We start from the raw sequence: 13,224 nt of genomic DNA on the forward strand, positions 1-13,224 counted from the left end.
CATATAATGGTTTATAATTTGCTTATTTAAAAATATTAATATTTTCCAAGAAACATATAGTTTGTATACAAAATTATTAGTTACACGCCTATTGTTTTTTTTTTTATTACAAATTGAATATTTCTTAAACAATTCAAAAGTTTCTTAGTTCTAAAATCATGCTTACAATTAATAATTGTTTTCGTTGTTTCTGTTATTTAATTTTAAACTAGAATTCATGTAACATTGCAAAATAATATCTATGGTGAGGCTCATAAATATTACCTTTATATTTCAAAATAATATAGTTTAAATAAATGCATGAATGTATATTTTAATATTAACATTATATTATTCCAATTTCTAACATCTTTAATATAATATGTGTAGCCGGATAATACGGTTACAATTGGAATATGCCTAACAGCGTAGTAGTACGTATAGTTACAAAACTATCAACTGTTACATAACTGTGTAGTTATTAAAAGAATATAGAAAAATGTTTAAGAAGCCATATATTTATAAAAAAAAACTGCCTCTAAATATTAAATTTCATTTAAGCTATGATTTCCATTATATCAGTTTCAATTTGTTTTGTTGTGCTAATAATACGGATTCCTACCATTTATTAAACATTTCAGCTACTTAACGTCCATCTTCAGAAATTTGTTCACGACTTATGTAGATAGTTCTGATATTTGTAACCGTTCTCTCTTCTATTGGTAACATTTTTGTACCAAAGATCATCTCGAATGTGATCACCATCCCTGTATATAACATATTTAATACAATTTTAATTATTACCATTATTTATTATTGTATCAAAGTAGTAAAGCAAAATAATGAATTTTGAAACTGCCAATACAACGGTTTTACTATGGGACATGTTCTACTTGGGTAATCCTCATCGACATATGTACAAGGACATCAAACACTTACCACATATATACGCACAGGTAAATTGGATCTATAAGAATCACGAACAAAAAATGGTATTAGTAATAGAAGATTAAATTGCACTCTAAATAAATTGAAAATATGTTGTTGTCAACAAAATATTTGTAATGAATGTATTTACAACTATTTTAATAATATTTTAGTATTGTCAATTAATGAAAACTATCATTAATACCCATACATTATTCAGGCTTGGCCATATTTCTTGACTTTATTGGTGTTAGAAAATGGATTGCGGCTATGGCAAAGAAAACAAATACTTAGACTTAACGACAGCATTACCTCGATGAGTCATGCCATCTTGCAAGAGTGTGCCAAGTATATATTTAAATATTTAAGACAATTACAATAAATAATATTATGTTTTGAATGCGTTTTTTTTTATAGACTGTTTTATAGAGGATCAGAACATTGTTTATACTTTTGGATTTATAACAATTATAAAATTTGTGAACTACCTTGGAATTCTATAGCTTTCTGGTATTTTTCGGCGATTGCGGTTGATTTTTGTTATTATTGGATGCACAGAGCCAGTCATGGTAGACAATTTCAATTTCTATGGAAAAAAATTACAGTTAATTATTAGTTTATGTGTTCTAGAAATTCATATTTTTTGGGCTCAACATCAGGTTCACCACAGTTCTGAGGAATTTAATGTTACTGTTGGAGTAAGACAATCGATATTTCAAAGTTTAGTGGGAATTGTACGTAAAAAATATTTGAAATAAAATACAAATAGGTTAATTTGAAATTTATACCACATTAAAACGTTGTTAGGTGTGCTATGCTCCTTTGGCTTTATTTGTTCCACCAGTCTTGTTAATGGTGCATCAACAATTGAGTCTCTTGTACCAGATTTGGATCCATACCGAAACAATATCAACTATTGGACCATTGGACTATGTTTTAAATACTCCTGCATACCATAGGGTGCATCACGGTATAAGCATAATATTTTAAGTCTAGTGAAAATATTTTTCGACAATAACATATTATGAAATGATACATTTTTAGGGAGCAATCTATACTGTTTAGATAAGAACTATGGAGGCGTTTTAATTATATGGGACAGAATATTCGGAACGTTCCAAGACTTTTATCCGGACAAACCCATTACGTATGGTTTAGTATATCAGAAAAATGCATTTAATCCTCTATCCTTGCAAGTAAATATTCTGTTAACAGTGGTTCATGTATATCTACTCATATTGATCATGCGTTTTATTATAAATAATATAGTTTTTCTACAATTTAAATTTATATTATAAATGGAATAGTATGAATGGTTGGAAGAACAAATTAAGGTCGGTCATCAGGGGACCAAGCTGGATACCAGGCCTGTCATGGACAGGTCACGACGGAAGGCGTGCTAGTGTAATGAATACCTAATCATCTCAAGTTAAGTTTTATTTTTAAATCTTGATAACCTGGTTTAGGTTGCAGGACGTAGAAAAAAATATGATGTGAAGATATCTTATGCACTTAAGTCATATTTACTGGTTCATTTCATTGCAGTTGTCAATGGATATTTTACGTTAACAACAATTCCTCATTCTGTAAGTTCATTGAAATAATTATTTTTAATACTTTGAATACTGTAAACAGTTATTTTTAAAATATTTTTATTGATAGTTTTTTTACAGATATAAATTCACAATTTAGGTTAAATAATAAATAACAAATTCAAATATTAATAATTCACTCAACAAAAAATTTTATTACAATAACAATTACAATGCTAACCATTTAAATAAATATTATGTCAACAACACACACAAATGTATATTATATGATTGTAATATAATTTAAGAATATCAGTTATAACAACACATCACAATAACGAAATCACATATACAATATTATTGAATAAATATTTTAAAACTTACAATAAAATACTAAATTTTATTTCATAATGACTTAATATTATACTACATATATCAATAAAAATCCACAATGATTAAATTACTTACCTAGTGAAAAATCAATTAAATGTATTCGGTTCACGAAAAAAATATGTTGATTTTATTAGGTAACATATTTTTTTTTTTAATTTTATACTTTTAAATTTAAATAAAACTATTTTAATACTTTTAATACTTTATCCACACATTTTATTTTTAAAAATAAGTTAAATGATAATTCCTATTTTTTTAGTTAATAATATTATAATATTTAGTTCAAGTTAGTTTCTATTTAAGATTTTATAAGTAATTAAATTAAAAAATAAATAATTGTATACATTTTTATTTAATACAAATTCTTTAGGCTATCTTAAAAACTATTCTACTAAGATTTCGAAACTATAAGGTAAAATAATATAATATTGTTATATTTAAAAAACAAATTATTGATCCTGCATGTATTCTATTTTAAAATTTCATCTGAATGTTCTGAGTAATACATTTTTTATTTTAATCAATTCAACCAACAAGAGCTCTTGCTAGTTTAAGTTGGATTGGATTCAGTTTAAAAATCATGATATACATTTAATTTATTACTATATTATAATATTATACTTAAATTCATAAGATTTCCAATGAAGGTTATTTTACCTACTATATTAAGGAAAATGTTTTTGCTAAGCACAACTACGTTCGCGTACCAATGATAAATTTGATTCAATTAAGTTTTAGTTTTGATTATTGGTTTCGTACTCAAATATCAGACAAATCAACATGTTTCATTTTGTTTGCTAGTGATATACTATAATAGTTTATTATAAAATATTAATTGTTTAAAGGTTAAACCGTTCATCAATATTTTTCATGAAGAACGTATTCTATAATACAATGAGTAATAAATGTTATTCAAGATACATTTATATTTTTACTTAATCAAATTATTATTATCACATAACTTAAAATAACAAAAATATATGTCTTATGTAAATATGTAATGACGTCAAACATATAATAACTTATTTTAATAAATATGAAGGACATAATTATAAATTTAGTTGGGTATATTTTCGAAACATTGAGCTGAAAATATTATTTTATCAATATTAAGCAATATCAAACAACAATTAAAAAAAAAATAATAATAATAATAATGATAATAAATTATATGTAAATGTTTTTGTTTACATATAGGTACTTACTTTACTATGAAAATTACATATATTAAAAAAATTATAAACTTGCAAAAAAAAAAAAAAACATAAATTAATTGCTCACTAAGAAAACATTCTAATATTAAATAATATTTTACCAACATTTTGTAATGCATTTTATATTTGTTTATAAATTATGGACCATAAGATTGGGTGTGAGAGAACTAAAACTAATAAAATTTGACTAAAATGACAAAAATTCCGTTATTTTAAATATTTTTACTTTTGTTAATCATGAACACAATATAATATAAACCATTGAAACCGTTTGAGATAATTAATCGTTTTATTTTGTACGTGAATTGTAACTATAGTAGTTGTTAAAATATTTTATTTGAATTTAATATTTCAAATATATAAAAATGTTATTATATAAAATACCAGTAAAATTACTTAGAAAAAAAATCGGAATTATTATCATAAAAATGTTATACATTATTGTTTAATAGTATAAAAACAAAAACTTGAGTCAATAATTCGGTGTCATCAGACTATTTTTGAAATATTTATTTAAATTAAAAAAAAAGTCTGTAAAAATATATTTTAATCATAACATAATTGGAAATAATTATAATAATAAAATTATTATTTATTAAGTCAGAAATGTCGGAAAAAAATGAATAACGCTGGTATATTAATGTATTGAATAACCACCAAGTATGAAATTTAAAATTTAAAAATGTTTAAATGTTTAAATAGATATAAATGTACTAATATCTATTTACAAATAAATAACATATAGATAAACATACTCCTATCATTAAAATGATAGTTTTTCACTTATTATTAGAATAATATATTGGTAAAGCTATCTATATGTATTCAAGTGGATATATAAATAAGATTAAAACTAAAAAAAAATATAAATAAACAAACAACAATGGCCTGAAACGATAGTGCATTATCTAGGTTTATACGTTTATACTTTTATCTTCTATGATTTGTTGTTAAAGTGTATAATTTTCAAAGAAATCATTGACAGAGCTGTGAATTTAATGCATTTAATAACAAGGTAATAGGCATTACAAATACGTTTCATAAAAATCCCAATATAATGTGTGAAATTATACGAAATAGATTTAATAAAAAATAAAAGAATAATAATAATAAAAATTAACAATACTATAGTTGTATTGAAAGATAATAGGTATCTATTATACATTATACCTATAGTATACGGTTAAATTCAATTGTACATACACAATCAACAAATGTATATTATAAAAAAAAATTTTTTTTAATAATTTACATATTATATTATAATCTTTTTTTATTCAGAGTGGTAAAATCTATTTAATCATTTTGTATTTGTATCATATTATTACTGATACGAAAAATCATTCACAGCTCTGGTCATAGAACTATAGAAGTGTAAAATATAGTGTTAATAGTATTGTATAGTTGGTAACCCGTAAACGGTGATGATTTAACATTTGTTAATATTTGTTCTAGGAAATTAATATTACGTGCATGGCAATTTCTACGTTTTATGTTGTCTGGTCACTGACGAGCATAGGCTTGATGTTCGAAAAGTCATCGTGGTCAAAATGCTTTGAATGTTCAAGATGCTTAACCATGTTCGTTCATCTAATATATTTGGAACCTCAATCGTTTTTGACCGCATTAACTATCGCCATATATCAGTTGTTAATGGGTACTTCAGTTGTTATTTGGACTATTACATGTTTAATACGTTAATTTTTCCTAACTTTGACTAAAACAATTTATTGTATATTTTTATCTTTGTGACGTGTTAAAAAAAAATCTTCACTAAATATACTAATATTATGTACAGTCGTCAGTCAAAAATAACGCATGCAATAGAATAACAATTGGAGATCGTTTTATTACAACTTTATAGAATAATCTATTTTACATTTTGTGATTAATAATATACGAACAAAAGGTCAATTTTACTTGTAGAAAATTATGAATTATTATTTATTTAAAAAAAATCTAAGTATTATAAATTTATAACTAATGTAAATTATAATTATATCATTGATTTCAACAAACGTTAAGTTAAAATTAGAATCTTAAAAATACATTTAAGTTATAACTTCAGTTTAACATTTAAATATATATAAATATAGTTTTTCGGCTTACCTACAATAAAAACACAACTATCAATAATCATGTACAAATATTATTATAATATTTCAAAAACAATCATAATAATTTACAGGTTTTATCCTCTATAGAAATTATATTATGTTAAACATTCAAAGTACAAAAATCAGAAATCAATGATTGCCATTTATTATTATTTAGAAATTAACTTTTGGACGATGATTTCTTTACGCAACAATATTTACAATTGTATATAACAAATTAACGTTTTAACATATTATAAAATTTACATTTACCACAATAATATTAGTAGATACCTTAATTAAATGTTGTTAAATATATTTATTATTATAATGTTTTTAGTAAAAATATTAGTTTATTGAAGGTGTTACCTATACATGTATTCAGTGTTATTGTCTGATGGTCCAAATTCTTCTCGATCTAGTGAATTCATTAACTCTTCGTTTTTATTTCTAACTGAAATCATAGTACATATTATTTTAGTTTAAAATCAGACATTTGTATAATAAGATTTAAATATTCTGATATTACAGTTTAAGAATTTAGTCGTTTAAATAGTTAAATAAATACAGGTAATTTTTATTTATTTAACAATTTATCTTAAAATAGCATATAATATATGTGTGTAGTATATTTATTTCAATAAGTTAACTCAAAATTGCAAATATTCTATCAATAATATCACTAGAAATAGTTATTAGTATGATACTTATTAAGAATATACGTTGTCTAAATTATGTTAATTTTAGAACTTATACAAAAAACAAGTGTTGTTAAAAAAATGTCACAACATTGATTGAAAGTGAATGACACGACTGTTCAAAAAATCACTCTAATGTATAAAAGTAAGTATCTGAGATACTTGATAATTGATCATATTGAAAAAAGGTTCGTAGGCGAAGGAATTAAAAAAAAAAATATCATGCCCCAACATTAACTTTCTGCAATGAATGACTTTTATGTAAGCTAAGTCATACATATTTATATATAATATTTTATTATTCGTGTACGTGCACTATTGCATTCGCAAATAATGTTTTTGTAACCTTGCCCACTGCAGTCTGCTGTAGTCAATATAAATGCAATTACTCAACAATACATATTGTTTAATAATGTATAGTTCTTTTAATTTTTGAATGATGTAATATCTTGAATAATCATAAATTATTAATATTATGATTCATTAAATATTTTTGCTGTACAATAATATCATACATTATATTAAAGATATAGGTATCACAATCGCACATATTCGACTATCAAAAATCAAAATAAATTCGTATAGTGAATCAATTTTTTTTTTGTATACTTGTATGGCTATTCTCATTTTCTTTAAATAATTACATCTACACACTCATTGTACTCGAACACTACAGCAGCAGACACAAGAACAACACAAGTATTATAGCGTATTATTGTGATACTAATATACAGGTGAAAACGGGCGAATAACATTTCTTTTCGTGAACGAAATTAGTTTTACTTATTTTTTTTTTTTTTTATAGATACGATAAACGACATATTATTATATAAATGCTGATTGGCGATTCATATATTATTATACATATAACAACGGGTCATGTCAATCACAACTGTTAAGTGAGATAATACAAAATCATTTTACTGTAACTAATTAATTCACATAAGAGGGAAGAGCCCAAAATGTTCAAGAGAAACAACTATTATTTATAATGTATTATTACATGATATCGCGAGCGAGTAAAAGTGAACAAAGTGTGATGGTAAAAGCGATTCAATATTATATATGTCTGTTTGTATGTATGTATGAAGAAGGTGAAATAATTTAATTTATCCGACGATATGATTTTGTTGGAGGAAGTTTACGAACGGACGTTTTGACATATACGTGCCACTAATAATGTCATCATCGTCACGAGTGACCAGTCCATAATAACAAATAATATCGTAATCGTGTGCACTATATACCTAATATATACTGTATAATAATTATAGTATAAGAGGGATGTTGGTGTATGAAGTTTCACTAGAAACTGTCGGACTAGAGCGTGTGCATATATGCAATATTATTACATAGTGTGAACTGCGGACGTTATAAATGTTAAATTAATTAATTTTGATTTAAATTTAAAATTGACCCCACTCCCCGCAAAATAGTCCCCCACCGTTTTTAGAAGAAAAATGCGAGAACCAGGAACTATTTTAGGAGGTAATATTATTGTTCTGATCGACTGTTACTTGTTGTGTTGTAAATCTGTATAATGCCTAATAATAATATTATTGTTTATGTAATCGAGCGCGCCCTAGATTTATGTCAAGGGAATTCTCTGATCGTTGGAATAGACCAAATATATATGAAACACCGTGGTCAGAATTAGAATCGACCGCGAATATCGTCTGAACACGAGTTAGTCATCGCAGAACAAGCATTGACAGATTTTTGTATTTACGATGTACTTTAATGACTTGGCTAAGCATCATGGGGTCTTAAATTGGCGGAACCGGATACGCTAAGTGCCACAATCGTTGTGGGGAGGGGGAAATGTACAATGTTGTAAAGATAAAGAATGTGTTAAAGGAAATGTGTTAACTTCAATAACAAATACATTTTTAAAGATATGGTTTAGGATCAAAAAGTAACATTTGATTAAAAAATTACCTTCAGGTTAAAATTCATAAATAGAATTTTGCTACACACGATTGATAAAATAGTCGATTTTTAGTACGACAGAAAAAATATGGAAATTATTGTTTATATTATATTATATATAGTTTCAAATAAAAACAAAGTTAAATAAAAAATTAATAGTTACGAATTTTTCAAATTTATAAGTCACTATAATTGCATAATATCATACTAATTAATTATCTTATTACTTTCTTTTATAAATTACTCTTGTATATTGATGGGATAATATTTAGTAGTCAAAGTAAAATGTATGAATATTATTATTATATTTCTTCTGGCCTTAGGATTAAAAATGGAATTTTGTATCTTAATTTGAACGGATTATTTTTTAAAGTTTTATCGAAGCAATGAGCACAATAACATTCATACGTATCGTTACATAATTGTATGAAACATTACCCACCGAGTTCGTCAATTACGGGTGCCATTCTTAGTGTTACGCCCACCAACAGCATACAAGTGATGAGTAACAGTCCGGCGGTGATGATAATTGTCCATCTCGCTCTTTGAGGCAAGTCGTCTGGATGTATAGTGGGAACGGGATGAGGTCTCATTACATTATGTTTATCTTCTCCGAATCTCGTTCTACGGATTTTTTTTTTCAACCGAGTCTTTGGGTTTTGAGTCTCTATATAATGACGATTTTCTTCTGACATCCCAGCAGTGGATCTATATTAGTGTAAAAATATATTTTTGTTTTTACGAATTTAATTATATTTTCAAATACATAGAAAGATTAAAAACATCTTGACGGATTAATTACTTTTGGATCCATTTAATAAATATTATTTAGCTTACGTATACCTAAATGTCAATTTAATTTATAAATTATCGTTATTTAATGCTTAGATTTTGAAGTGTTTAAAGAAAGTAATACCTGTAATATTATATGTTATTTTATCATAATATTATAATATGCTTCATATTAAAATTGAAGTGATACATAAATCATTTTTTTTATCATAATGTACAGTCAAGTTTACAGTTTAAAATATAGGTGTTAATTGCAAATTGTAATATAATACTATATGAGAAATAAAGTTATATTAAGTACCTGCTGTACATACAATAATTAAATAACGTGTAAATATAATATTCTTTTAACACGTATCTAGATTACATCCACCTACCTTCTAATATTTATAACCTACGAAGCTATTCAAGTGGAGCAGAAGTGTAGGTCGAGCCACCACCGAGTGATAGTCCCAACTGCAGGTCATTATTATGGACGACCAGCACCGACGCTACTGACCCACGTACTGAATTAACGTTCCGAGGGACGGTTGGGCTCAACTAGTGAACGTTAATTGCCTGATTATCTAACGAAAATTTACGAATCTGACTTAACAAGCATAAGATTTTTTGGAAGTTGCACTGTGATAGCAGAGCTAAATTTATATAGGTGGTTGGCCGTTCTTCCTTACTACCTTTCATAAGTCCATTAAAGTTTGAATTTAATTTAAGTTGTTACGTTAATTCTCCCCTGCCAACTTAAGAAGTGTGAAGTACTGATTTTGTAACCAGTATCTACGAGTCCTCGGAGACGCGTGACTGATACTGGAACGCGAGACAGAGAATAACTATAACTTCTGGAATGATATCAGTAATTTTATTTTCATAAATTGTTCTGGTATTCTTAAAACTCAAAATTGCAAATGTGAAGTTCCACTCCATCTTGAATTGTTATTATTTATTTATTTTTAAATATAGTTAAACTTTGTTATTATTACTTAAACTATTTTGCCATATACCCTTATCGATGGTAAATTAAAGTCAATCGATCGATCGATATTTTCGCTTGATGATATTTTCAACAAAGAACAAATATTCGTTGACTCAAAAAGTATTTAAGTTTTTAAGTGTAATTGTTTTTAAAAATTTTAAGTTATTATACAACAACATTTAAAAAATGATCCAAATTTGTGTTATGGTTTCTTAAAATTTTACAATTTTGAACGATATCATACATTTTTGGTCTATATTCTTTTAAGCAGAATATTTTTTTAATAATTTTAATCTATATACATCGAATTTCAAACGAATTTTTATTCAGTTATACTATTTATAAGTTTTAACAAAAAGTATTTAATGTTTATTTAGGTGGAATAGTAGATCAAATTTTTTCAAGATACACTTATTGCTCTACTCCACTTTGCTCGTATAAACTTTAAATACTTAAATCTAATTCGTTCAAAATTTTTTTTTTTATAAAAATTCTCGGAAAAATATTTTTTTCGGAGATTATAATAATAAAAACATATTTAAAAAAAAGTTATTTCTTAATAACTTCAAATAAAATATATATATATATAAAGAACGAAAAATATATATATTAAGTACTTAAAAAGTTGATACTTTTTGAGATAATGAGTGTTTACTGTTAAAATAATCACTTTGTATGTAACTATTACCTTTACATATTATAACTTATTAAACTTTCGTAACTTTTTCTCATTAATTTGGTTGTTTCTTTTGAATACTAAATTATTTTAATCTTATAAGTAATGGAATTTTTAATTGTATAAAAGTAATATTCGTTTAGTTTATTAAGAAAGTTGGAATTATAATGTCTGTACCCAAGTTGACCTTTGATTTATCACATTTTGAACAATACGCTAGAAATGGTGTAGGGTTTATATAGTTGATTACCCTCAGTTATTGAACATGTTATCGTGTTTATCCTTCGAATAATAAGTAATAATACTAACAATATTAATAATAATAAAATATAATTAACATTAATTCTATGAATATTATAATTTTATCAATCTGTTAATCCCATTTAAATAGTTTAAAACAAATTATTTTTTATTCACTATTATTTATTTAAGTGCTTATGTTTGATAGTTTGTAAGATACCTTTGTAAGGCGGCGGTAAGGATGTGTCCACCTAAATAGGGTACAGTAGGTCTCTGAGTCTGAGGCCATTCTTCAACTTGGACAGGTTCTTCTTGTCTAACGATCCCATCACAATGGTGGTGATGATGGTGAAATAATTGGTGATCTAGATCATGTCGATGCTGATGATGATGGTGGTGATGGTGGTGATGATGTTTTTGACATGAATGCATGCAGCGACCCTTTCGGCGTCGGCTTTTTTTTCAAAATAAAAAAAAAAATATTATAAATTAAATATTAATTTTACACATATCTATATTTCGTAATTTCATTAATCTTTTTATTGTAGTAATTAAGTACCTATAGTAGTATAATATATTAAAATAATAGGCTACTGTAAAGGCCCTGGAGTAGTAAGGAGGATAATTAGGATAATTCTAGTTTTTTACTATAAATCTCACAAAATAGTTATAAATACAGTTATATTAATGATATAACAGATTTCAACTGTATCTATTGCCATTAAAAACTGCAATGGATGCAATAAATTTAAATTAATTTGTGTACAAAAAACGATTCTGAACGAAGACAGATTACCAGTTTAAATTTCTAAATATTTCTAATGCTATTCTGAAATAATACACAAATAATATTGGTATATTTATATAATGTATTGGTAATTTAGTTTTAGATTAGTATATGATAAGTATTAATACGGAGGTTAAACTCATTTTTGTACAAAAAATATTATAGTATCATATCATATGCATTGCATTAATATTAACCTATAAGTATATAAGTTAAATAAAATATTAAAACGAATTATATTGAGCTATATAGCAATATAATTCATTGCTGGTTTAATTAAGATTGTTATTTTTATATTTAATATATTTTATTCAATAAAAAAATGTTTTGGCTTGTCAATTGTATTTATTTTCGGTAGAAATATTTCTATAAACGTTTATTTTATCATAAAATATCTGGTATGTCAAATGTTTGTACAAAACGTGGATTTTTCTGTTTGGCGTTTTTTTTTTTTTTTTTTTTATCCAAAAGGAGATATGTCGATGTTTTTTGCAGTTCAACTGATAGATAAATAGTTTTGATTAATACATCAGAGGTTTCAGTAGCGAGCATAAGAAAAATAAAAATGTATTGATTTTCTTGAGTGGAAAAACAAAGTGAAACATTTTTTTTCTGACGGATGATTTTTTTTTAATAGGTGCTAGAAACCCCACACATAGTGTATACAAATGTGACATTTGTTACTTTATATTGAATGAAAAAAAAAAAACAAAATGAATTAAAACAAATAATTTCATACTAACTTATAAAGTAGGTCAAACAAATAAAATTTTTAATATTTTCTTCCGTTCATTATATTTTATTGGCTTTGTTGTGAATAATAATTTGTTAACTTTTTACTAAATTTATATTTATTTAGGTAATGACTATAAATAATTGCTTATAATTTTTAACGATTGAAAATTAATAACTTAAATTGTGAAAAAGTTAAAATTATTTTTGAATATGGTATTAATGTATTTTAATATTTCTACTTAAATATAGTAAAAAT

The 13,224-nt window shown here is 25.1% G+C and overlaps 2 protein-coding genes across 6 annotated transcripts in view; one reads left to right on the top strand and one right to left on the bottom strand.

The window, feature by feature from the left end:
* Positions 1 to 283: 283 nt before the first annotated feature.
* LOC113552844 (alkylglycerol monooxygenase-like) lies at positions 284 to 5,970 on the top strand. 3 transcript variants are annotated; one of them, XM_026955824.1, is made up of 9 exons: positions 284 to 935; positions 1,127 to 1,254; positions 1,324 to 1,475; positions 1,537 to 1,640; positions 1,714 to 1,876; positions 1,951 to 2,102; positions 2,176 to 2,308; positions 2,380 to 2,492; positions 5,501 to 5,970. In XM_026955824.1, exons 1-9 carry the CDS (start codon positions 822 to 824, stop codon positions 5,744 to 5,746), a joined length of 1,305 nt encoding a protein of 434 aa, XP_026811625.1. In that variant the 5' UTR covers positions 284 to 821; the 3' UTR covers positions 5,747 to 5,970. The 3 variants fall into 3 exon arrangements, with proteins under 3 accessions (XP_026811625.1, XP_026811623.1, XP_026811626.1); XM_026955822.1 differs by having other exon boundaries at positions 285 to 935; positions 2,176 to 2,310; positions 2,373 to 2,492; XM_026955825.1 differs by having other exon boundaries at positions 830 to 935; positions 1,080 to 1,254; positions 2,176 to 2,310; positions 2,373 to 2,492.
* Positions 5,971 to 6,261: 291 nt separating this feature from the next.
* LOC113554197 overlaps positions 6,262 to 13,224 on the bottom strand; it is a 59,803-nt gene continuing 52,840 nt past the window's right edge. For 2 of the 3 annotated variants that reach the window (XM_026957932.1, XM_026957931.1), the window contains exons 5-7: positions 11,667 to 11,900; positions 9,211 to 9,476; positions 6,459 to 6,595 (exon numbers count right to left, since the gene is read on the bottom strand). In XM_026957932.1, the coding sequence (XP_026813733.1) occupies positions 6,507 to 6,595; positions 9,211 to 9,476; positions 11,667 to 11,900 (589 nt within the window). In that variant the 3' untranslated portion in view covers positions 6,459 to 6,506. Of the gene's footprint in view, positions 6,596 to 9,210; positions 9,477 to 11,666; positions 11,901 to 13,224 lie in introns of all 3 variants that reach the window. The other variant, XM_026957933.1, reaches the window with a different exon arrangement.

The sequence above is a fragment of the Rhopalosiphum maidis genome, chromosome 2 (assembly GCF_003676215.2).
Source record: "Rhopalosiphum maidis isolate BTI-1 chromosome 2, ASM367621v3, whole genome shotgun sequence".
Taxonomy (NCBI): domain Eukaryota; kingdom Metazoa; phylum Arthropoda; class Insecta; order Hemiptera; family Aphididae; genus Rhopalosiphum; species Rhopalosiphum maidis.